The following is a 26,949-nucleotide window of genomic DNA, read 5'->3' on the forward strand; positions in this document are numbered from 1 at the left end:
TCCGTGGTATAGGTCAACGCTTCTATAAATCCACGGAAGTATACAAGAGAGAATTCTGATTGACTTGTTTTATATCTTGGCCAGATCTAGTTTATGGTAATACCCAGAATCCGTATTCCAAAAGATGCAAACTAGTACAAACAAGAAATTCCAAAAACAAATATAGACGAAAATTTTCTAATTATTGGTTGTTAGAGGATATCTGGGACCAAAAACAAAATCCAATTAATTTGAAAAATTTTCTTGGAAAGGAAAAGCTAAAAGATAAGGAAAGATAGTAAACAGACATAAAAAAGTATATTGAAAATAGTTTGAGGCCGAACATGGGTTTTAGGTACAAGAACTGCACTCTAAATGATAGATTTTTTTTGATAGTATATTGATGTTCGGGCCCCACGTTGGGCGCCATTTTATTTATTATGTAACATATAACGGTTGAATTATTGTGGCTGATGTTGACAACAAACTTTTTGTGACAGTGGCACGCAGATACACGGCCTTATTAGCTCGCCGGTGGGGTTGGGTTCATCTACTGTCATGTTTGTAAATCCACTGAACATAATAAATACATAAAAACAAATTGCGTGCACTAAAATTTTTCTTCCCAACCATGGTCACATTAATAACTAATCCAAACGGAGATAAAAGACATTTTAGTGACCCCCAGGACCTCATGAAGCAAGCAACTTTATACGGGGAAATCAAAAAGTTAAAAAAAGTGATCTACTCAGAATTCATAATTAATTTTATTTTCATATTAAAGGATTTTACAAAAAAAAAAAAAAAAAAAAAATCCTTAACCTTAATCATAACTAGAGTTTCAAATTAAAAATAAAATTAAATTGTAAATTAGATTTATGAAAGTACACATTTGCGAACGCCAAAAATGTAACTTGCATTGCGATGAGCTCAATATAAGTATTTGTTCTAACAATGGGAAAAATAATATCTATCAATTATGCATGCAAAAACTAAATAAACAATTTAGAATAAGAAACGTAATTTTTTATAATATAAATCCAAAAGCTGTTTATGTTTGAACCAGTTACTATTATTGCTTATCAACTTCTTACACAGCAACTCAAAATATTATGATCCCAAAGATAGTTGAGTCGAACTGATTATGACTTTCATCAATCAACAAAACCTTCTTCAGGGTATCACTTTCAAACCCGATCACAAAAATAAAAAAAAAAACAGAAAACAAAAATGTAAATAATGTAGTAGAGATAGATAGAAGCCTCAATTGGTGTATTCTTTTGCTTTATTTCTTTGACGATACCTCCATGATACCAACAGTTGTTCATAGTATGTAATCAAAACAAAAATGATAATAAAAACTTACTTGGTCATTTTGTGGCTCCCACGCAGAAAGTACTTTCGGCGAATTCAGGGTGTAATTACTGACCTTTACAGGGTAATGTTAATGATGATGTTATGCTGGCAAGAGAGGCATGTTAAGTTAACAGTATGTGATTTAGAATAAATGAGAATGTGTTCGAGATCGGTTGCTGAATATTGATGTTGATAATGAGAGTCGTCCCTGAATGGTTCTCAATTAATCATGACCAGCGTTTTTCTGTCTCATCAAAGACTATCTTCTACATAACTTACACCATGTAATAAAGAAGAATGGAATAATTTTAGTAATGATCATTAGACCATGTAAGTGAAAAAAAAACATGTGGTAATTGATGTAGATGATGATCTTTGATGGATTATAAATGTATCACTTAACAAACCAATAAATTAAACTTTTGATTTTATAAATATAAAATATAATTAAATATGAATATTTAAAGAATCACAATCACTTTAAAATTATATTCTAATTATTTTTACTGATGTGGTAGACAAATAATCTCGCGTAATTTTTCTTAATCACTGGGGTATAACACTATTAATATTGTTTGATTTGAAGTTTTCGTTTTAAAACAAATTACTTGCTTATGATTTATGTTTGATAACTGATCTCTTTACACATTTGATCCTACCATAAAAAACTTCCACCAGATTTACAAGGTGATATCTAGCTGATCTGGTTGAATATATCCCGATTCGTGCCGAAATTGGTTTTTTCTTCATATCTTGAAAACAAAGCAGTTTGTAATAATACATCAAATTTCACATTTCTCCCATATTTCTGGTTATTGATTGACACAGGGCATTTGCCCGTCTTGATGTAATCGACGCTGTTGGAGTAAAAGTTAAAAATCACACTGACGCTGCGTTGCGGTTTGGGAATATGTGAGGCCGAAAAATGTGTTTTGTGAGAACAAAAGCTTTTGTTCAATAAGATCTCTTCCTTCACAAAACAATTGTTGTAATCAAATGCGAGTCTAGTAGAAAGAAATAAATGATTGAGGAGAGAAACTAAATAGGGTTTCTTAGAACTTTTAGGAAATAATGTTTGATTTACCTTCCTCTTTGACTATGGATTTTATTCCATAGGGTAATTGTTAAAGAGATTCAAAGGCTATCATCCAAATGCATAAAATTATGTGGCCACTAAACAAATTGTATGCTTTGATAAATATTATTTAATAATATTTGCAAATTTAGATTTTCTTACAGTCACACAACCAAAATTATAACCGCAACTTGAACTGATTTAATGACTTTCTGAAGGTGAACAAGGTTATTTTTAGAAATTTTTGGATGAACTATATTCTTCCTCTTAAGGGTTAGATGACAAAATGGACGATTCTATCTAATCTTTATCAGCTTGAACCCTCGGCAATTACAAATGCTAGCGAGTTAATTCCAGTATTTGAGTAAAAATGTAGCACACAAATAGTAGCGAGAAACGAATGCGCTTATGGATAAAGTGTTGCCTTATAACAACTTCATATCCAGGTGGCATTTCAAAATACGTTACAGTAGGTATTTTTAAGTTTGGTTTTAATTCCAAAAAAAAACAAAAGAATGAAGAAACAATCCAGTAGGGCAAGCGCCACTACAACCAAATGCTCAGTTACCCATGAGATTTTTCCTAACGCTTCACATTTTGCAATAAACTAAAATACATTGTATGCCTTTATACATTGTAGTGCAATAGTAAATAGTATGATTTTATATGTCACCATTCATTCTATGGCAGTAGAAATAAGGAAATGACCAAGAGGATTAGTGGAAATCAACCATTTGGTTGACTGTTTGAAAACGCTACAGATATCAGTTAGGGTGACTTGGAATTAAATGTATTCTAACTCGAATGTAAATGAAATGAACAATCTGATATGGACACTCTACATAGAAATGTCTCTGATACCTCTAAGAATATTCTACTTTTACAGTATTGCAATGTTTCTCTAAAACCCCGTTTCCGTGTCCAAGAAAAATTTTAGATTTAGAATCTCTTTCAATCACCTTTCTCGTTCCTAGATTTGGATGTGGTACGAAAAATAGGGCGGTTTTACAGCCAACTAGCCATTTTGCTGAGGCTAGATATCGTTTAGACTCAGAACAAATCGGAGAATCAAATGAAACCAAAAGGGTAAATATCGATTTTATGGTTAATCTGTTATGTCAAACATTCACAAATATGATGAAATCAATTCCAAAATGTGGCAATTGATTTTCGATATTAATATGGAAATAAAAAGTTTTCAAAAGAGGTAGTTTAAACGGCTGAAATGGGAATACAACTAATTAAATACTTAAGAATCCGTGTTCGGCCTAAAATGTGCCCAAAAAAGTGAAATAAAATTTCTATCTTAGGAAACAGAAGACACCTTTCCTCTATGGTATAGAACAATCCTGAAGGATCGTCTCCTTTATGGTACAGTAGACGCCTTAAGGGTTCCCCTCCTCTATGGTACAAAATAGGCCTTAAGAAGTCTTATTCTATATGACATAGAAGACGCCTTAAAGGTTCTTACCTCTATGGCACAGAAGAAGCCTTAAGATGTCATCTTAAGACGTCTTAAAATGTACTCTCTTTCTTGGTACAGAAGACGAATTAGAAGCATCTCTCTTCTAAGGTAAGGAAAACACCTAGTCTACCGCAAAATATTAAGGATATATCACATCGTTATAACGGTTTGAGACCCCATTTCTCTTTGGACGAAATCTGCTTTAGGAAATTTGCATCCGATCTAGCCTATTGATCTATCTGTTTATGAAAATGGCTGGAGTATTCGATTTGTTCGTTACTTGTAACATAGTAACATTTTTGTCAAACTTCAATCAAATTCGAAGATAGGCCTTGTGGGTCCATTCCTTCTGGTACCTTCCTCACAAAAAATTTTAAAACAAATCTACCCTACCGTTCTCCCCTCTTTCTACAAACTCTTCTAAAATTTTTGAACTTGAAATTTCGCTATTATATTATTCCTAACAACACTAAGTCCAGAGTGAACGTAGAATATACAGTACACTCCGTTTGATTCATCCCCAGTATAATAACGCGTGTCTGGTTTTCTTCAAAATTCACACACCTCAATATTGGATTAAGTGGGAAAATTGTATATATTGACTTCCACTGATTCCTCCTATATTACATATAAAGCGAAACAAGTCAAAGAATAAGTCTAAACCTAGATTTAAGCAAGTAAGCAAAGGCTATAGTCGTGCAGGGCCTACCATGTGATACCCTGCAACACTACAATATGTTAGAAGCCCCCTTATGTCCAAATCCATTTTTGAAGATTACGCTTTTGAAATTATGTCATAGAGAAATGCACATATATTACCCTTAGCTTTTTGACCAGGGGCATTTGCCCAGTATTTACGCACTCCGTCGTGTTGCTAGTTGTTGTGGTCCATTTTACAGCTAAGTATACTCCAGTGGTCATCCAAAATTCTAGAGTTCTTCGCTGTCTTTAACTCTCTACTCATGCAAAATTCCGTGTCGATGGCTTTCATTTGTGTGATCAAGAAAATTTTTCTGTTTTTGGTTCATTTGAACCCCTAAATATTTTGCGATTATCTCCACATACAAGAGGCCCTCTGTATTTCAAAAGTTAGACTCATTTGTATGATTTGCTTGTCTACGATATTTGGTTATATTCGTTAACGAAATCAGCATAAAAAAGCCAGAAGTTCATCTTTTGTGTATTTTGAATTTCGCCTGTAAGTTATTCTCGTCGTTTCGGTAGAATGGAAATGTTGGTATTTTTTACACAAAAGTTGTGGACATCTTTAAAAACATAGGCCTAGCCCTTCTGAGCCTAACTCTACCCTTATAAAAAATTTCGTGAGGATCAGACCATAATTGCAATCTGCATATAATAACTCCCACCTGTGTTGTACGGTGAAAAATATTACAAAATGTACACTTCAATATTATAAGTCAAATTAAAAAAATTACATGCGATAAAAAATATCAAAAAAATTCACAAAATACTACAAAATCTATATTAACATCATTATTGGCATCTTTTTATGCAATTTTTTTACATTTTATTTTTTTATGCCAAGAGGGCATTCTGAATTGACAAAATCGGTCCAGCCATTCTTGAGTTATAAGCATTCTAGGTAACATCCCTGTCCTCCAGACCTCCATCCAGACGGAGGGACGGACATACACACCTAAATCGACTCGGTGGGATATGTCCGAATACCCCCAACACATAGTGTTTTAGTTTATAAAAATGTTTTTAATTTACGAAAAAATTGACCTATCTAACCGATTGGGTCTATAATGATATGAATCTAAAGTTTTCGTCCATAGTGCCTATGACTAGACGTTTTGGGAACAATGTGGCAAAAAAAGTAATACAAAATTTTGAGTTTCTGTTGTAAAAATATAAAAAAAAACATAAAATGACGTCGTAGTGGTTCTACAAATTTCGTTATGACAGAACTAATTTTCATTTCCATATCACTTAATGTACATTGAATGTAACTTCTCATAGCTCGCAAAATTGCAGCTATACACATGTACATATGTAAAAATACTACTTAATAATAATAAAAAATAACGATGAGCATTATTTGTAAAATTCAATAAGGTTTTAAATTTCTTTTACCTCCGAATACCGCAACAATAACCATAACAATGACGGCAGCAGCAGCAGCAGCACAGAAACAGTAACCATGACAAATGCAAACAAAAAACTGTCACTGATAGACGTCATTTGTCTGGTCTGGTATGGTCTGGCTTGGCTAAAATGAAATTGCAACAACAACACCACTACAGCCAACAAGAACAGCAACAACTGTTAATTACAATAGCAATTTGTGACATTTACAATAATTGTTGTCATAACATGAGCACACATCAGTCTTCACAACAACACAAACAACAAACGACAAATGATAACAACAATACCAACAAATTGAATTAAGTAGCTAATAACATCAGCAGCAGCAGCAGCCACAATAGCAACGGCAACAAGAGCTTTGAAAGCGGAGGAAGCAACATCATGGCTAAAACGATATTCGCTGCAATGCCAACAGCATTGCTGTCTGCCACCACAGACGAACTACGGCGACGACGCATAGAATAATCGCAATCGTTACTGTGAACAGTCAGTCGGTCGTACTGCTGCTGATACACTTTGCGAAAAAAATGGTCATTCATTTGAATTTTTCTTGTTGTTGTTGACACTAAATATCATGTTGCTGTTTAGTCTGGCATATTTATCGCAACACCTGACTGAAAGACTGACATTTTACGTTTCTATATCAATGAACGAATTGATTAGGCAATTTATATAGAGATATTTAAATATGTAGCCGAAGTATATTTTGTGGGTAAAAAACTAAGAGGCTTTATTATGTTCCAGACATGGGTTAGGAACCGACTGGAATGCCTGCGCCGGTGTGAAAGCTATTTTGATGTTCTGATACCTGTATCTATGTATAGGTATCACAACAATTGACAATGGTTGATTCTTAAATGGCATAATTGCACCGTTGTAATGAGGGAGCCAGGGACTCCCTTGAAATTATAACTTTATTATACTCTCAGTCATATGGCTACAGAGGGTATAGATCTTTTGATAAGGCCAATACATGCCTCATCGAAATAACATTTTTAGACCCTAGGACTCTGTCTTGATAGTCCGCACGATAAATCTCGAAGGAAGAATCCGATTTTCAAACCTAAATGGAGTTCGAAGATGGCAATATCGGTACACTCCTTCTGGTGCCTCCCTCACAAAAGGTCGGCACTTTCAAATTCAAATAAAATTGAATAAAATTGTACGAATCTCGTGTAATTTTGCCCATTTATCTGTATTAAAAATGGAATACCTCGGTCTCACATTTTTAAATTTTCTAAAAATTATCACATATCTCATAAAAAGTGAAGGAAGTAACCAATATATTACGAAGCTGGCATGTCACAATATTTATATCATATTTATTTAGGACCGAAACGAAATGGTCAATACTGGCCCATTTCTTTGGAACTTACTCCATAGGGGGTCAACAATTTGAATAATCATAACAGAAGTCAAAATAATACTTTTTAACTTGTTTTTCTAAATGTTAAGATATCCGCTAATTCCCGATGTACGCTCAGACATATGACAACAGAGGATATTAAGCTAAAAGTCGGCTCATTGATAAAATGGCAAAACTTTTCAAAAAATCTGAAATTAATCCTTAATTTTTCCAAATGAGGTCTAATAATGGGATATGGAGCTTTACTACTACCACAATTTTTTTTTTTTAAATTCCATATAAGAGACCATTTACATTGATCTACTCGTAATCATAGCATTTTTATCCGTGTGACCTATATTTATATCCAACAACACTATGTGTTGAGGGTATTATAAGTTTAATTGGTCCATAAATTTTGTAACACCTCGTAATATTGGTCCTACACATAGGATGTTATATATGGATCTTCCTATCTCGCCGATCTATGTCCGTCCGTCTGTCCATGTTAATTTGTAATCAAGCTACAGATCGCTACAGATCAAGCTATTATCGTCCAATCCTCACGAAATTAAGAATCCTTTGCTTTTGCAGATGTTCGCAAAAACCAAAAACTGGAATTTTATCTGACCAATAGAAACGGAATTTTGCATGAGATTAGACTTGAAGACAGGACAGAAGCCTACCTTTTTAATGGTCATCGGATTATATTTAGCGGGTAAAGTGGCAGACAACTTTTATGTGAAATTGTTTTGGCTACTGATTAGCACGACATAGGGCGTAAATATATGTAGGGCAATGTCAAGGGTAACATTTTGAGTGACTCTATAGCATTATTTCAAAAACGGTGTTGGCCAAAATAGGTTTCGACTTGTCGGGGTTTTTCATTATATTATAGTGTTGTAGGGTATCACATGGTCGGCTCCGCACGACTATAGTATACTTGTTTGTGTAAATGGCCAAGCTAGACTAACGTATTAAGATACTCAAACAGCTTATGAAATCGAACTAGTTCTCCGATTTGTTTCAATTTGCGAGCATCTTAATAAGTTTATCCAGCTTTGGCCAGGTGCTAGGGTGTTTCCCAGGACCTGGGAAATCCATACATTTATATCTCGCTCCAGGTTTCTCAATCCGAGCTGACAGTTGGACCAAATTGCACTCCCGCACTTTGAGCTTTCGAAACGCTGGAAAATTTTCTGCTCATTGGGATTCCTAAGTATTTAACCACTGATAATTCGATTGGAAAGCATTAAACCACTGTATGCTACATAGAAGACCCACAATAAAATAAGTTGCGACGAGAATAAAGCATCAAATTTTAAAATTGTAATTTTTTTGAATCTTGAATACTTCTAAAATACAGAAAATTTTGTTGGAAACTAAAGCACACATTTTGGACTCTGAGTAACTTTTCCACGTCCCTCCATACAAGTGTGAATGGTAATTACAACATGAATGTGTGTATAATGTTGCACTTAAGTTAATACAACGATGCAATACAAAACCCCGTTGAACAATTTTTCTCCATTCGATTTTACGGTGTTAGTTAATCCTAGCCAAAAGTAATACTACACATTCATACATACATATATAATTGTTTAATGTGTTCTTTAAAAACTTCAGAGAAACAAAAACAACAAAAAATGCTAATGCACGTCAACCACATTCTCATCGAACGACATGGAAAACAACAACAATTCCATCAACACAAAGAATAGTAGAGTTGCACTAATAGAAACAATAACAATCATGGTTTTTAACATGACATAAAATACCACAAAACTACACACAACAAATATGAGAGTTGCAGACTCAATTCAACAACAAATAGCAACAAAACAAAACAAATTGAAAACAAAAGAAGATGACAAAGAAAATGAGAAAATATGGGGGGCAACTGATTAATGTTAGGAAATAGCTACATTATTCTGATTATAGTTCTCATTGCATGGGTTTTGCTTTTCATTAGAGGACGTATACAGCTCTGTGGAGTTTGCATAAATCTGGTGATCCTAAGCGAAGACTAGTCCACACTGTCCATATCTGCAATCTCTACCAGATAATTGAAGGGTATTTTGGCCGACTTGAAAACGATCGGTATTACAAACTTTCCTCGAGGGAATTACGGTCACTTCCAAGGCCTATGGGAAGGTCAAGCGAATTGCCAGTCTTGCCTTTGGAGTTCCTGTCAGTCTTCTCGTTGTCAGCATTGCGGCAAAGTTCAGTTCTGACGAACATAGGGCTGAAATGTCGGCGTGTCAGGTGCAGAGAACGCTCTCATTTCGACTTGACAACTTCAAGTCAGCTTTGCGTTGGAGAGGATTGGAAACCATTCTCCCATCGTGTCGTTTAGCAGTTCGTTCACTCTTCCTCTGTGGACAACATTTCTCCTTGGGTGGATAGTGGGTTTGTCTATTCCAGGAAGGTTGGATTTGTGTTTTCACGCTGGCCAGCCCGTAAATCCTGCAGTATGGAGCAAATTTCAGACGTAGCCTTGAAGAGGGCAAAAAATGTAGTTCTGTTTTTTTTCACGATCCTCTTCAATCATTGCCTGAACCTAGGGTACTCTCTACGGCTTGGAAGGAGGCCAAGACACTGAAGCGGGGTTCTAATCCCTCTCAGTGAGGAACCTACTAGTCTATCGCCGTTCTGAAAGTTATTCCAATTTCAGTTATTCCAGGAATTTTCTACGAGAATATCAATTTGGTTTTAGGTCTGGTGTCTATACGATCCATGCCTTAACGGCTTCTAAAAGATTTGTTGGCAAAAACTTCGACAGACAGTATGGAGCTATAGTCGTCTCCCTAGATAGCGGCAGGACTTTTGACTCTGTCTGTCGTGAGGGAATTTTGTATAAATTCCAATCATTTGGCTTCGACAGTAAATCATGATAGTATTCCTAGGATCGATTTTTCAGGATAAAATCGGGTGAGCGACTTTTTGCCGCCCGATGTTGGCATGGGTTCCTCAAGCTCTGACCCGATGTAATAAAACATGCGACATCCCGGCTTCTCCCTTTGGCGGTCTTTTCCTGACCTATGCCGATGATGTCCTTTAAGCCTTTTCCGGTCCCTTCGCTAGGTTGGCAAATACGGGCGCTAACGAATGACTCTATAGCCTTCATCGGTATATTAGATGGCGCCTAAGTTGAATGTGGGAAAATGCTGTTCTACAGCCTACCTTGGTTGGCCGGGCATAGTATACCCTAATTTTAGGAGTTTTCAGCTGGTTCTGAAGATAGGCTTCCAGTCTCGGATAAGATGAGATACCTAGGGGTAGTAGTACAGGAGAGGTTACACCGTATTCGCCTTATATACTAAGTTCTGTCTAAGGTCAAGGATCCTTATTTCGGATACAGTTGACCCTTGAGGATGGGGTGGTCTTTTCCACTATTTTATGTTCTTGATTTACCGGCAGGTGAGCTATCATCGCCTGTGCCTCCCCCGTCTGGTTTGACATTTCGTCTCATCAGATGGAAAGGCTAAGATTATGAGAAAGAAAAATACTTTACTCTTCTCTGGGTCTTAGCCCGTTCCGTAGGGCAGCTGGCTTATATAGAATCTATTTCTGTATGTTGATTTAGGATAGGATGCAAATAGATAGAATATACGTCTTTATGACGAAGGCTAGACAGATATTCTTAGACAAATGACAGTTCATAAATAATAGCATTTTTGGGAGTATGTTAAGGTGCTTTGATGATGTGGAACAGCTTCGAGGCGGGAGGTATTTGCCACCAGCAGCCCTCTTCAGGCTGATCGAGCTAGCTTCAAGGGGGTAGCTAGCCCAGAGTCGTGTATGAAAATATAAAACTGATATTTACCTATCGAGATCAATATTTGAAAAAGTACCTTAGTTTTATCGTGCATTGGCCATTGATCAATTTGGACCAGAACTCATCGCAGACTCCAAGAAAATTCCCAAAATTTTTTGTTTTCGAATATAATTTAAATCGGTAGAACTTAGTAAAAGAAACTTACCAAACTGGTGTAGAATGGCGTAGCAGTTTCCACAGCAATACTCGGATAGGGATTTTGATCATTCGATGGATATGTTGAACCGAATACACTCATTCCAACTCCGGCAACCGGTGTTCCTGTTGCGAGACGGGTGTATGAACCTAACGCCGATAATCTGCTCGAATTACTAGCAGCATCGTATTGACACGAGCAAACACTCTGACCGGTCATTGGATCTGTGACCATAGGACGGCCATTATCACAGCAAGCTTGATTCGCATTAGCGATTCCACTCCCGAGTACACCTATACCAATGCTGCCGGGACCATTGGGACTGGTACCGCTAACTACGGACAACGTATACGGATGTGCAGCACTATCCAGTGAGCTGCAGGCTGCTGTCGATGCAGTATTGGTACTGCCCAACGCCGATGTCTGTGACACAGCATCAGGCGTTAAGGTACCAGCCGAACTGTCACTATTACTACTTGCCATGCTGTTTTCTGCACCTGCAGCCGGTGCTGGGCTAATCGAAGAAGTATTTGTTGTTAGTGTTGTTGCCGCCAGCGGAGATTGTGCAATAGGATGACCGGTTGCAGCATGATGACTCGCTGTTAGAAACTGTAAAATTTAGAAAAAAAATAATTGAAAAATCAAAATTAAATATTTATAAGGTTATCTGAGTAGAAGTTAGAATGAATTGGATGATGTCTTTTTGTGTGGGAGTTACGAGAAGAAGTGGGAGTTACATATCTACGAACTCGATCCAAGTTTTGTGATAATATTACGATGTACCAAGTTTGGACGAAATCGGATACTCCTTCGAGAATTATCGTGCCAGACAGACGCACACCCCTACCCTCTCTAAATCTCTTTGTTTCATTTTGCGATATTTATTTTCACTTTTTGTCTTTACACACTACAACACTATATAACTCTAAAGGTCGAAATTATTGTAAATCGAAGCATGTTGATTTAAAAAAAATATTGGAAATCAAATTAAACAAAACATAAATACGGTGAAAATCAGGCAGATTATAAAAGTAGACCTAAAAAGAAGACATATGTATCGGTGTTTTCAAAGTTCGCATTGCAAAGTAATCAAAATCGAGGGGAATATTCAATTGGCAAATATGAACAAGACCCTAAAAGTAATTAAAACAGGTTTTGCAGAAAAATTTACACCTTCAGCCAATGTTCGATTGTTAAAATATATTTTGACTTCTGTTATGTTTATTAAAATTGTTGACTCTCTATGGCCTAGGTTCCGAAGTAATGGGTCAATATTGAATCGGGTCTAAATAAATATGATATAAATATTGTGTCGTGCCAGATTTGGACTACATTAACTACTTCCTTCACTTTATATCACATATACAGGGTGGGATGAAAAAACTGCAACAAACTTCAGACTGCTGTCATTTGTAAGCCACTCGCCCAACAGCTGTTAAAATTATTCCAGTGACAGCTTGTTACATTGTTTACAAGCGTACAAAGGCATTTTGGTGAGAACTTTCCAGAAAAAAAGTTATTCGTGATGGAATTAAAGCGTGATAATGTGATTTCATTATATGTGCCTGGAAAACAACAAGTGCCTATCGTTAGAGCACTCAAGCATTTAAACGTGAATAAATCTTTTGTGTTTCGCACCATCGCTCGTTACCGTGAAACTGGTAGAGTAGCCCGACATCAAAGAAGTGAACGGAAGAAAACAGCACCATCAGCAGAAATGGTTCGAAAAGTAAAGAAGCCACTTGATCGAAACACTCGTCGCTGTGGGCGAAAAATGGATCGTGAGCTGAACATATCGCAATGTTCCATTCGGCAAATATTAAAAAAATGAGCTCGGAACTTACAACGCAACAGAAGAAAAATAGACTTAAAAAAGCTAAAGAGTTACTTCGCTTGGTCGAAAGTGGTGAACTGCCGATTTTTTTTCTCCGATGAGAACACATTCGTTGTCCACCAGTTTGTAAACAAACAAAATGATCGTGTTTACTTGCCAAAGAGGTAAGCTGAAAATGTGCACCTTCGGTAGGCCACCAGAACTCAAGCGCCGGCCATGGTGATGGTGTGGGCTGCCATAAGAGTCGTTGGTCGCTCTCCGCTCGTATTAATCGACTGTGACATCAGTATAAATGCCGATTATTATCGCGAAAATATTCTGAAGGATGTAGTAAAGCCTTGGGCACGCAAAAATTTTGGCCGCAGACCTTGGACATTCCAACAGAACTCAGCACCATCACACTTAGCACGCGCCACCAAAGAATGATTACAAAATGGGGTTCCTCGCTTCATTTCCAGCGCACAATGGCCACCAAAATCTCCGGATACCAATCCATTGGACTATTGTGTCTGGAGTATTTTGGAAAGCAAGGTTGGCACTAAAAAATACCAAAGTGTCGATCACCTCAAGCAAGCGCTTCGCCGGCCAAAGGTGACCAATTCGAACAAATCTAAACTTATTTTAAAATTTGATGCTATTTCCGACATTGTATGCTTTCATTGAATAAATGTAAAAAAAAAAATTGGCGTTTGACTTTGTTCCAGTTCTTTTAACTCACCCTGCATATTAATTTCCTGTGAAACCAAACTATAACTGCTCTAAAGCCAAATGTTGATAGGTGGTATGATCTACTTTAAATCAATTCTTTTGTTACAGAAGCTCTACTAAAGATGCGTAGTGCTGTAGGGTATCATATCGTACCGGCCCCGCCTGACTTTTGACTTTTCCTTACAGGTTTTGTACTAAATTTTGTATAGGTCTTTTAAACTGAATTCTCGCAGTAAAGTGCAGGCAAAGCGTGCAGGAGCGGCTAATCATGTATATAAAATTAAATAAATATTGCATTTAGAAAACGTTTCAGTTTCTTATAACGGATTTCATCATATTTCCTATTGGAGAAATCAAATGCTGAAGTGTTTTTTTGTTTTGCATGCTCTTAATTATGCCATCCATGAAGTTATTGATATATGTGTCTGCGATGCGTATTTGAACTGCGCTCTTGAATGTGAATGTGAATGCAACTTAAAGTAACTATAAATTCATTACAATTTCATAGCGTGTTAATAGACCATATAAGTTATCTAAGAAGCTCTTCGCCCTGCAATGTTACATTACTTAGCGCATATCATCATCAAATTGCTACATGATGGGTAATTTTCTCTGTTCATAACTTCTTCACATGTATATATACATATTTATGTTTTTATATATTTTGTAACGCTTTTTGAATAAATTAATTTGCAATTTATTTTTATTACGGTGCAAATTGCAATTTTTGTTTTCATTTTCGTTTTTTTTTTCTAAAACAATAATTAAAAGAATACAGTAAGGCACAAAATAAATCGATCTTTAAACAACCTCCATTATATTGAAGACCTACACTATAGTTGTATAATTTGGCCTCAATATCGTTATAATTTTGCCATAGAGTTTTCTCTAGGTTGCGAACTCATTCTCAATCATATATACTACAATTAAAATTCCTTTAAAATTCGGGCGAGGCCGACCATTTGATACCCTACAAGACTAAAATTTATTGTAAAGTCTCTGCGGATCTAGACCCTTTTAACTAGAATGAAGACTCCCCTAAGAAGCATTCCCATGCCTACTTCATAATAAAACCAGTAAAGAAAGTCTTAAAGTCGGACGGGGCCGACTTTATGATACCCTACACCACTTTGCATATTTATTTATTCACATAACAATTAAAAGTTTTTGTGGCATAACTAAATCATACAAGCTATGATTATTTGCCGATTGCTAAATTTGCCGATGAATTTGTGTCTTTTCAATTGGGGCTTGTATTGCCCATTTGGTGCACAATTAACTTGAAATCGGAAAAATATATATATGGGAGCTATATCTAAATCTAAACCGATCTCGATAAAATTGGGCATAGATATTTCTGAGCTGTATTTGATATTTATCCCTGAATATCGTTGTTATGGAGTGCTTCGGCTGCGGAGCTCAAAAATAAAAAAATCGGTTGAACAATATATATGGGAGCTATAGCTATATCTGAACCGATTTCGATGAAATTTGGCATACTTTTTTCAGGCCTAATTTGATTGTATGTGCAAAATTCCATACTATTTGGACTGATATTAGACGTTTGGTGCACAATAAAAAGCAAATCAGATGAAGTTCTATATGGGAGCTATATCTAAATTTTGACCGATTATCTCCAATTCGTCCTTGGGGCAAGCAAATGACTTGTGCAAAATTTCATCTCAATCGAATAATAAATGCGACCTGAATATTGTTTACAAAAATACATGGACAGACAGACAGACGGACGGACATGCATAAATCGACTCAAAATGTGATTCTATGTTGATCACCAAAAGGAACCATGTTACAAACAAATGCACAAAGACATAATACCCTTACCACTATGTGGTGTAGGGTATTAACAAATTTTGAACCTACTTGCTCCTTTTTTCGAATAACCATCATAGATCTGAATCCAATATTTTTCAAAAACTTACGATCTAAAAAAGCATTGGTGTTTGATGAAGCATATGTTGCTTGAACGTCAAATAAATAATTCGCTCCTTCGGAAAGAACAGGAATTTCATATTCAAAAAATGTTTTCCATGCATTTCATTCTTGAAATAATGTCACATTGTCCAGAAAATGTTTTATTTTGGTTGTTGACCGAATCCTCGAGTTCATGTATGCCCTATATCTTATTAATAAATGTTCAAAACAGTATTGAAAATCTATATGATATTCTATATCTTGGCTATATATTTTTGGCTATATTTGTCAACGAAATCAGCTTGAATAAAGAGATCAGAGGTCCGCCTTTGATGAATTTGTGATTTCGTTAATTTTGGTAGTTTGTTTTTTAACAAAAAATGGTGATCCATTTCACCAGCTAAATAGTAACCAATGCTCTTCAAAATGCTATGATTCAGAGCTGCCATGTACTCCAACTTCAAAAAATCCACGTCTATTAGTCCTTAATTTAGAAATGAAGAGCGACAGCAAAATCTAGCTAATTTTTAGGTTTTTGGTTCATTTAAGTCGAGTCTAAAACGTCGCCAGAAGGAGTGGACAGAAATAACAATAAGAAATATGTCAAGAGAAATATTGAGATACACGAAGTTCGTTGAAAATCGCTGAATTGTTTCGCATGTTATGTGAGATATAATTATTCAAAATTTTGACCCCTTTGTAGGAAAGGTACCAGAAGGAGTGAGCCTTTATATCCCATCATCACAGCAAATCGTTTGTTAATGAAAATATTGGGATGTGTGTGTAAAGACAATCGTACTCTTATTTCACATTTTATAAGAGTTTATTTCAAATTTTGACCCTTTATGGAGATGTGCCAAAAGTAGTGGTCCTATATATTCCATCTTCACACCAGGTCTTGTCTTAGTAGAAAAATTGGATTTTGTGAAATTTTAATAGAATTAGATATTCAATTCGGCTTTAATTATCGTCTTGATTATACAAATTGTTGACCCTTTGTGGGAAAGGTACAAGGCGGAATGGGTCGACATCTATCATGTACAATTCTTGTGTAGATAATTCTTTTGTTATAAAAATATTTAGATGTTCCAGGTTTCATTTCGCGTTTTACGCGCCTCATGGCTATTAAAATTTTTTATTAATTATTATTTTAAATTATGGCCCTTTGTGGGGGAGGTACTTGATGGAGTGGTTCGATTTTGTCCACTTCCTGACCTAGCAGTGATAAAAAGTTTGGAATTTGCAAGGTTTGCACAAAATGGAATGATCCTTTCTCATTCTATGAGGTAATTTTTTTTTCCTTGAAATGTTTGACCTTTTTTGGGGGACAATGTTGCCCATCACCGAACGATGTACCAAGTTTGGACTAAATCGGATACAGTCAGCCTGTAAGACGGACGGAGGGACACCCCTAGATAGACTCAAAATGTGATGAAGCGGATTTAGTCCAAAGAAACATACGGTCTAAAACTGTTATTTCGATGAGGCACGTTTTGACCGTATCGATTGATATATATCCTCTGTAGACATGTGGCTGAGGGTATAAATATGTTTTTTTTTTTTTTTATTTTATTGGTATCTTTTTATACGATTTTTCTAGATTTAAATCATTTCTGCCTAGAGGCCATTCTGAATTGGTGAAAATTCTCGAAATCACTTCAGCCGTTCTCGAGTTATAAGCGGTCTTACTTACATTGTATATATTTCGCTAAATATTCGATATCTGGGATATCAGCATCTATGTTACGGTCAAAAGTGACCACTTCATGCTTTTGATTTCGCTAGAATAAAAATAATCTGGGTTAAATTGTTTATTGCACATAAAAGTTATAGTAGATTTCACCCCCTAAATATTATTCGATGAACATCCAAATTGTAACTCATCGAAATATTCATTTTAGACCCAACAAAGTATATATGATCAGCGTAAAATTCTAAGACGCTACAATCTAAACGAATTAAGATAGGAAGCTAAAATTTTGCACAGATCTCTCTTTTGTCTTCAGGCAGGTCAAGTTATATCGGTCCACGATGATGATTTTGCCCACATTTTTCAACAGAATTGTCTGAAATTCCACACAGGGAGTCCCTTATGAGTATTTCACCCCTAAAAGAGAATTGTCTATATAGGTCCACTATATCGTATAGCCCCCATATAACGGTACCCCCCGATATTCGGTATTTTGATGATTTAAGTTAAAATTTTTCAACGGAATTGTCTGAAATTCTATACAAGAAGTTCTTTATGAGTACTTTCTCCTTTGGAAGAGAATTATCTATATAGGTCCACGATATCGTATAGCCCCCATATAACGGTACCCCCCGATATTCGGTATTTTGATGATTTTAGCCTCATTTTTCAACGGAATTGTCTGATAATCCACACAAGGAGTTCCTTGTAGGTACTTTCTCCCTTGGAAGAGAGTTGTCTATATAGGTCCACGATATCGTATATCCCCCTTATAACCGTACCCTCGATATTCGGTATTTTGATGATTTTAGCTATATTTTCCAATGGTATTGTCTGAAAATTCACACAAGGAGTTATTTGTGGGCACTTTAGCCCCTGAAAGGGATTTGTCTATATAGGTCTACAATATCGTATATCCCCCATATAACGGTACCCCCGATATTCGGGATTTTAATAATTTTAGCCACATTTCCCAATGAAATTATCTGAAAATCCGCACAAGTAGTTCCTTGTGAGGACTTTACCCCCAGACATAGATTTTTCTATATAGGTCCACAATATCGTATATCCCCCCCATATATCGGCACCTTCCGATATTAGGTATTTTAAAGATTTTAAGAGAATTTTCAATGAATTTTATTTTTTTGGAAATTATCTAATTAGTTCCAAATGGTGGAGGGTATTCAAAGTTCGGCCCGGCCGAACTTACTGCTTTTTTACTTGTTAACTCTGATTTCGATTGGTCTTAAACTGTGACCTCCGGAGCAACTGCAAAATCCAGATATGTTTCTGTTTTGGTTCATTTTCAACCCCATTTCATCTCCAAAAACCATGGGATTCTATTCTGACCTTAACCACATCTACATCCATGCTTCTCGATAATCGAGCCATAATTACTTACTTGTGATTACAATTTATAACGGACAAACGGAGACATAGCTAGATCGACCAAGCTCTGCGAGAGAGGAAGATCCTTATTTAACGTCATATATGCCTAATCAAACTTAAAATACGCCCAAACATATAAAAATGAAAAATAACATTTTTGGAATGAGGTTTTCTTCACTTTCGTATCGACATGCAGAAGCAGGCCCTTAACCTACAAATATTTCTCAGCATGAGAACCAACTAATATAGACGTGGTCAAGAGTCTTAATATTGAGTGTGGTAAGCAAGCAACCACTTTTTAAACTACCATTAACTAAAGAACACCTTCATCACATTAGCTTAGGTTATTCTTTATTATAAATATTATTTCTTTCCTTATTTTTTCTTTTTGGTGCTCTTATTTTACCCTCAGTTCGTTTTTTTTTTTACTTTACTTTATTGCTATCGTAAATTCATCACAGAACGAATTTGTGACAGGCTTTGACAAATTTCTAAAGGTCCTCAAAAGAAATGTTGCCGCCGTTCATGCCATGGCCGCATACGTTCAGACAACCGTGCAAGTGTGGTGCACTCGTTTTCCCTTATCCTGATCGGAGATACTTGTTTAAGGGTCCGTTCATATTTTATGTTTGTTACGTTTATTGGCCACCTTACTACCGGTTTTGGCTTTTGTTTTCGGTTTTTTTTTTTTTTTTTTTGGTTCTTTGCTTCACTTATGTAACCTTATACTTAGTTAAAACACTGCATAAATGTGTGCCTGTGTGTGTTTGTTTTCCAAGTTTTTGTTCTTATGATGAAAAATTGGTGTATGGCAGAAAGACGGCCAAAGAGTGGCTTACCAATGTACTCTATCAGGAAGTAATAAATTCGTTTAGACCGCGCATATTACTTGATATATGTTTTCTTTGGCGTACTGGCCATTGAGGCTAGGTTTGCCATAAGGATATTTTTAAAGGAAATAAGAATAAAGTCAAGCCAACACGTGTCCGAGGATGAGATTTTGAAATAGAAGCAAACATAATATTTCACAGGATATTATATATGTTACATGCTGAACAATGTCTGCTCGTATCGTGAATAGAAAAATATGTTGCCTTTGTAAGGAGAAATTTCAAAATATTTTTAAATGAATAGAAAGTTAATAGAAAATACCCAGATAAGAATTGCAAATACACACATGAAAACAAAAGTATTGTCTACGGGTCTGACCTTGAGATAAAGTACGTCAAAGATGTAGCCAGAGACATTATTTCTCGAATTCTTGTTTTTATTAAATTGTAAAAATTAAGTATCTTTATATTTCAGAAAATATGAAAAATCCTTATAATCCGTATCCAAATTTAAATATCAAAGATCTACATCAGACAATATGGACTGTATCTTGATTTCAACCCTCTGATCAGTAATACACCGACATATTACGTATACAGACATATCTGATATTACTTTACACACTCCAAAAACTGTATACCCCACAACACTATATTTTGGGAGTAATATAACTTAGATTGGGACAAAAACTACAGGGTGAGATGAAAAAACTGCAACCAACTACAGACTGCTGTCTTTTCTAAGCCACTCGTCCGTCAGCTGTTAAAATTATTCTATTGACAGCTCATTATATTGTTATATTCTATAAGCGTACAAAAGCATTTTGGTGAGAATTTTCCAGAAAAAAATTGTTCGTGATGGAATTCAATCGTGATAGTGTGAGTATTTTGTAAAGCAAGGTTGACATTAAAAATACCAAAGTGTCGATCACCTCAACAAGCGCTTCCCCGGAAATGGGCCAAAATACCGCATAACAACATTCGGGCAGTGTGTGACAGTTTCATCAGCCGTTTGAAGGCCATAATTTGTGCTAAAGGTGACCAATACACACAAATCTGAACTTATTCTAAAATTTGATGCTATTTCCGACATTTTTGTTTCCATTTAATAGAATTGAAAAAAAAATGTAAATATTATCTCACCCTGTATATAGTTCCACATTTTCCTATAGTCCGATATAAAGGTACTTTCCGATATTCGGCATTTTTACAATTTAAGCCATAAGCATTTTCTAACGAAATTACTTAATATTCTGTATTTCGACAATGTAATGTGCTCTTCTGCTTATATTGAACAATTTCTACATAAATCAACTTTTTTTATAACCCATATCCTCTCGATATTCTATATTCTAATGATTGTAGCTATCTTTTTTACGGAATTGTTAGAAATTGGGATTGGATGTCTCTAATTACAGAAGTGATGTATTTTCCTCGAATACTGGAATTTCGGCATTTTCAGTCATATTTTTACATGAGTTACTTTCCAAATGGTTAAGGGTATATAAATATCGGCCCGGCCATTTTATGTTCGCAAGAGATTTTTTCAATTTGACTTAAAATATTGTATTGTACATCTTGTAATATTTTTCTTGTCTTGCAATGCTATGTGTGGGGGTATTATACTCAGATCGCAAGTATAGTCCGATCTTTACAAAATTTTACATGGAGATAGGATTAGGGAATAGAATAGAAGCTCATTGTTTTGAGAGTTGTTCGCAAAATATTTAAAAAGGACAAAGAACTTAAAAATTGTCTAGGACTAAGAACCAACAGATATGGAATTTTTTTAAATCATATAGAGAAGTCTAAATTTTTATACCCTCCACCATACTATGGAGGGTATATTAACTTTGTCATTCCGTTTGTAACTCCTCGAAATACTGATATCAGACCCAACAACGTATATATATTCTTGATCAGCGTAAAATTCTAAGTCGATTTAGCGATGTCCGTCTGTCTGTCTGTCTGTCTGTCTGTCCGTCTGTCTGTCCGTCTGTCTGTCTGTTGTAATCACGCTATCTTTCGAATGAATTGAGATAGGTGGCTAAAATTTTGCACACATGTTTATTTTTCCAGTATGCAGGTTAAGTTCGTAAATGGGCCATGTAGGTCCACGTTTTCATATAGCCCCCATATAACGGTACCTCCCTATATTCGGTATTTTGATGATTTTAGCGACATTATTCACGGGAATTGTTTCAAATTTGGTATTTGAAGTTCAAAATGGATACTACACCCTAAGACGGAAAATTATCCGTGCAGGTTCACGTCTTCGTATAGCCCCCATATAACGGTACCTCCCTATATTCGGTATTTTGATGATTTTAGCGACATTATTCACGGGAATTGTTTCAAATTTGGTATTTGAAGTTCGTTATGGGAACTACAGTCTGTGACAGAAAATTGTCTGTGCGGGTCCAGGTCTTCGTATAGCCCCTATATAACGGTACCTCCTTATATTCGGTATTTTGATGATTTTAGCGATATTATTCACCGTTTATTTCAAGTTTCGAATTTGAATAAGGTAATGGCTTATGACAAACAATGCCTATGTATGTCCACGTCGTATAGACACCAAAATAACGACTATATTCGGTATTTTTAAAATTTTAACAGAATTTTTTATGGATTTTATTTTTTGAAAATTTCCAAATTCGTTGCAAATGGTGGAGGGTATTAAAAGTTCGGCCCGGCCGAACTTACTGCTTTTTAACTTGTTAAGTATGGTTTTGAATGCCCATTAACATGTATGACCTCGTGGTTTCGATCAAAAGCCAAGATACAATGGGAACTTATTTCAAGAATGCAAGGAAAATAAAATTCTCAATATGCATGGAGAAAAATGTTTGAATGATAAATTTCTATTATTTCCAAAAGAGCGATCTAGGTATTAGACGTAATAGGAACATCTTCTTCGTCAAATACCGGTGATTTTTTAGAGATCCTTGTTTCTTAGGGAAATATTCATTCCTGTCAAAAGGGTTTCAGATCTGCAGAAACATTACTGCAAATTTAAGTGTTGTAGGGTATCATATGGTTAAATTTTCAAACAGTATCAGAATTTTAAGAAGAACCTCTAAAAATATGACTTAAAAATGTGTTCATCACAGTTAATTTTTTGGGGACATAGTGACTCATATTTGCCTTTACTTCAAATTTTCACGCTTTTAAATTATGTTGAACAAAATGAATTAAAGGCAAAGTCCATCAGTCGCCCTCAAAAAGACACCTGTGGACGGGGTGAGGATAAATTAGGGAGGTGAATTAAAAAAAATACGCCTTGCAAAGACACTTAGCACATGTTGAACTATAGCAAAATTTGCGGAATACGAACAACAAGAGCACGAGCATTCTCATAAAATGACCAGACATGGCACGCAATGCAGGCAGTGTTAGTGGTTCTCTGTTGTTAAGAAGCCTAAACGAAACGTAACGAACTGAAACTAAAAACCACAGCACCCCTGCTGTGATGATTTTGACCAATATTTGTTAAACAACAGTTAAACTATCGATAACGTAAAATTACAGTTGGTTATCTTGATTTTATTTTGTTGAGATGTGGTATGAAAGTCTCGGTCAAGGCCAATGATTTGAGGGTGGTAAGCGTATTACACTGGTAAACGATATTTTTTTCAAATTAATAATTATTATGTGTCAGGAAAAGCCTATTTTATACCGTTGGACAAACGTATCAAAAGCAGTCGTTTGGCGCTCTGTTTTGGCAATAGTTTCATTGTGTCCTAATATTATCATTGTCTCAACAATGTTGCAAGGAAAGAAAACAAAGTTAATTTTTATAGATATAGACATTAGAATATAGTCGTATGCATTTAGAAAGGTGGGCTGATACATATATTGCATACATATATTGCATATATCATTTGGAGTTTGATTTTGTCATATATTTGCGAATATACAAGGTGAGATAAAAAACTGCAACCAACTTCAGACTGCTGTCATATTTATAAGCCACTCGTACCACAGCCGTTAAATCGTACGAAAGAATTTTAGTGGAAATTTTCCAAAAAAAATATTCCTCATGAAATTCAAGCGTTTTAGTGTGATTCCTTTATATATGACTGGAAAACCACAAGTGGCTATCGTTAGAGCACTCCAACATCTACATGTGAATAAATCTTTTGTGTCTCGTACCATCGCTCGTTACCGTGATACTGCGAAGCGACTTGATCGAAACCCGCGCCGCAGTGGTCGAAAAATGGGTCGTGAGCTGAACATATTGCACTATTCTATTCGGCAAAAATTTTTAAATGAGCTCGGGGTAAAGCCTTTGACATTCCAAAACGTGCCAGAACTTGACCGCAACAGAAAGGAAATAGACTCAAAAGAGCTTAAGAGTTGCTTCGCTTGGACGAAAGTAGTGAACTGACGAATTTGGGTTTCTCCGATGAGAAAACATTCGTTGTATAGCAGTTTGTAACAAACAAAACGATTTTTACTGCCAAAGATGTGACCTGTTGGCACCTTCGGCCGGCCATAGTGATGGTGTGGGCCGCCATAACAGCCGATGGTCGCTCTCCGCTCGTATTAATCGACCGTGGCATCAAAATAAAGCCGAATATTATCGTGAAAATATTCTGGAGGATGTTTTAAAGCCTTGGACACGCAAACAACATGGCCGCAGATCTTGGACATTCCAACAGGACTCAGCACCATTGCACTCAGCACGCACTACCAAGGAATGGTTACGAAATGTGGTTCCTCGCTTTATTTCCAGCGCACAATGGCTTTCAAAATCTCCGGATTCCAATCCGTTGGACTATTGTGTGTGGAGTATTTTGGAAAGCAATGTTGGTACTAAAAAATACCAAAGTGTCGATCACCTCAAGCAAGCGCTTCCCCGGGAGTGGGCCAAAATACCGCAGAACAACATTCGGGCAGCGTGTGACGGTTTCATGGGCCGTTGAAGGCCATAATTCGTACCAAAGGTGACCAATTCGAACAAATCTAAACTTATTCTAAAATTTGATGCTATTTCCGACATTTTTGCTTTCATTCAATAAAATTTAAAAAAAAAGAATGTAAAAAGTATGGCGTTTGACATTGTTGCAGTTTTTTTTCTCTTTTTTTTCTAGAGTAGAAAAATAATGATATACTAATATTCAATATACACATATGTCGCTTAGCTTGGGGTTCATTTCAATCTATTAAAAGCCTTGTAGCCAATGAGCAATATAACAATCTTCTTTAAGGAGAGCATGAGCATTTTCTCTCGTATGCAATGTCCATGGTTCCGAGCTAAAACAAATATATATATTTTATTTGACAAATAGTGTTGTTACCATTGCTGTCTTCTGCCCTTTGATGTTCTCATGTTATTATTGATGTTTTGTTAACACTTCCTGTTGGGATTACAGAATACGGAATAAACAATGAATGATACTTTAATGCAAGATGACACAATGATTATCTGCCAAGTACCAAGCACTTGAGGCGAAAACAAATAAACGCTATGAGCTCTCATCGGCATCGACAAAAGTAAAATGAGCAAATATTTAGATTATGTTAAGAGCAATGCCAATAATGTCTAAATTCTGAGACATCGCAATTGCAAGTAACAAAATAGAGTGGAGGGCGCCACAAGGAAAATGTATTGTTTTTAAGCAAATATTTGCAACTGCAGAAAAAATAGAATTAAGCGCCTTCTATAATGCCGATATGCCGAGGAAACTGTTGCCTTTTATTTTCATGGCTCATCAAAAATCAAAGTACGAGAAGAAAAAATACAATGATTTTGAGGCACTGATTTCGAGCCAAACAACCAACCATTTCTGTTTAGTTGGGTGGCTAGCCAACAGGCTGACTAACTATCAACTCGTCTGTCTAGAAGATGTTTTAGTCTGAAGGAGTTTGTTGGCTATCAGACGGGAAGACAAGAAAATCGTGCTTAAAGGTAGACAAAAAAGCATACCCAAAATAACAATTTTTGCTGTTGCCAGACATTTGTTTTTTTCTCGACCGTTTTTCAGTTTGCTGATGAGAAACTCGACAAAAAAGAATACAAAAATGCCATGAACCATTTCATGTCATAGCGACTGTCCCACAAAAAAGGATTTTTCTTTTTGCATTCACTCAGATTCAATCACTCCAAAAGTTGTGCAGCATTATGCCCTAAGGGGTCCCTAAAAATGTCACAAAAAAGTATTTCATTGGCGTTCACCAAATTTTATTTGGTATTTGAAGTGGCGACAATGAAGCTGTTACTTAGACTCCCTTACCGCTACACTGTAACTTGGCGAATTATACATTAACCGTTTTTGTTTTTTTTTTTTCTCTATTGTCTTCATGGTTAAAACGCGAATGCAAAAATCAACGAACTTGAAAAAACTTTATATAAATTTAAAAAATTCCAATTTTTTTTTTTTTTTTTTTTTTTTTTTGAAAGAGAAAGAAATAATAGTTTTGATATTATTCTCTTTTATTTACAATTAGCTGACACGGGCCGAGTTGTTCTTAAAAATTTATGATTTTTGGCATCATTGATGATTTATTAATATATAATGAAAAAAAAAGAAAAAAAGGATGCCTATCTATTTTTATCGGCATAAAATTCAATTTCGATTTTGCCATGAAAACCCGAAGGGAATTAAATATTACTTATATATGTATGTATTTCAGGTTCTTAGAAACTTTAAAAATGGGTCATATAGGTCCATGTTTCGGTATGTTTCCCCTGTAACTGTACCGGCAGAGGATTCAAATGTACCTCCAGATATTCAAATATTGAATTGTGTCACATTTTCACCAGAAATGGAGTTCGTAATTTTCAATCACAGAAAATTGCCCATTCGTCTTCGTAAACCACCCATCTATTGGTAACTCTCCATATTCGGTTATTTTGACAGACAATTATCTATACAGATTCACATCTTATCTATACAGATCCACGTAATGGTACTATTAAACAATCATGCTATTGCCGATTTTAGTCACGTCCTACAACGGAATCTCTCACAAAGCTTAAGCAACCCATATGCCGTATTTTAATAATTATAGCAACATTTTACAACGATTTTTTTTGGAAAATTTTCAAATGTCTTACAAATTTTATTAATTAATTTGTTTTGGCAAGTTCCGACTGGAATGAATAACACTGCGCATCACAAAAAATAATTACAGGGAAAATCCAGCAGGACACCTTTCGCCTAAAACGAAATTTTATGTTACTTTCAGGCGTCAACTCAAGTGCAAGCCAAGGAAAAAAATATCGAAAAATTAGAAAATATTTTATGTTTTTTA

General features: G+C 35.6%; 1 protein-coding gene and 1 long non-coding RNA gene across 2 annotated transcripts in view; both read right to left on the minus strand.

The window, feature by feature from the left end:
• LOC105261815 (homeobox protein caupolican-like) overlaps positions 1-26,949 on the minus strand; it is a 196,892-nt gene that overhangs the window by 139,285 nt on the left and 30,658 nt on the right. The window contains exon 3 of the mRNA XM_059124440.1: positions 11,316-11,915. Coding sequence (XP_058980423.1) covers positions 11,316-11,915 — 600 coding nt within the window. The remainder of the gene's footprint in view (positions 1-11,315; positions 11,916-26,949) is intronic.
• Positions 2,029-2,953, minus strand: LOC131803324 (uncharacterized). The gene is made up of 3 exons (XR_009342522.1): positions 2,573-2,953; positions 2,420-2,508; positions 2,029-2,339 (listed from the first exon to the last, which is right to left on the minus strand). It is a non-coding gene; the product is annotated as an uncharacterized LOC131803324 (long non-coding RNA).

Source organism: Musca domestica, unplaced genomic scaffold, assembly GCF_030504385.1.
Source record: "Musca domestica strain aabys unplaced genomic scaffold, Musca_domestica.polishedcontigs.V.1.1 29, whole genome shotgun sequence".
NCBI classification, from domain to species: domain Eukaryota; kingdom Metazoa; phylum Arthropoda; class Insecta; order Diptera; family Muscidae; genus Musca; species Musca domestica.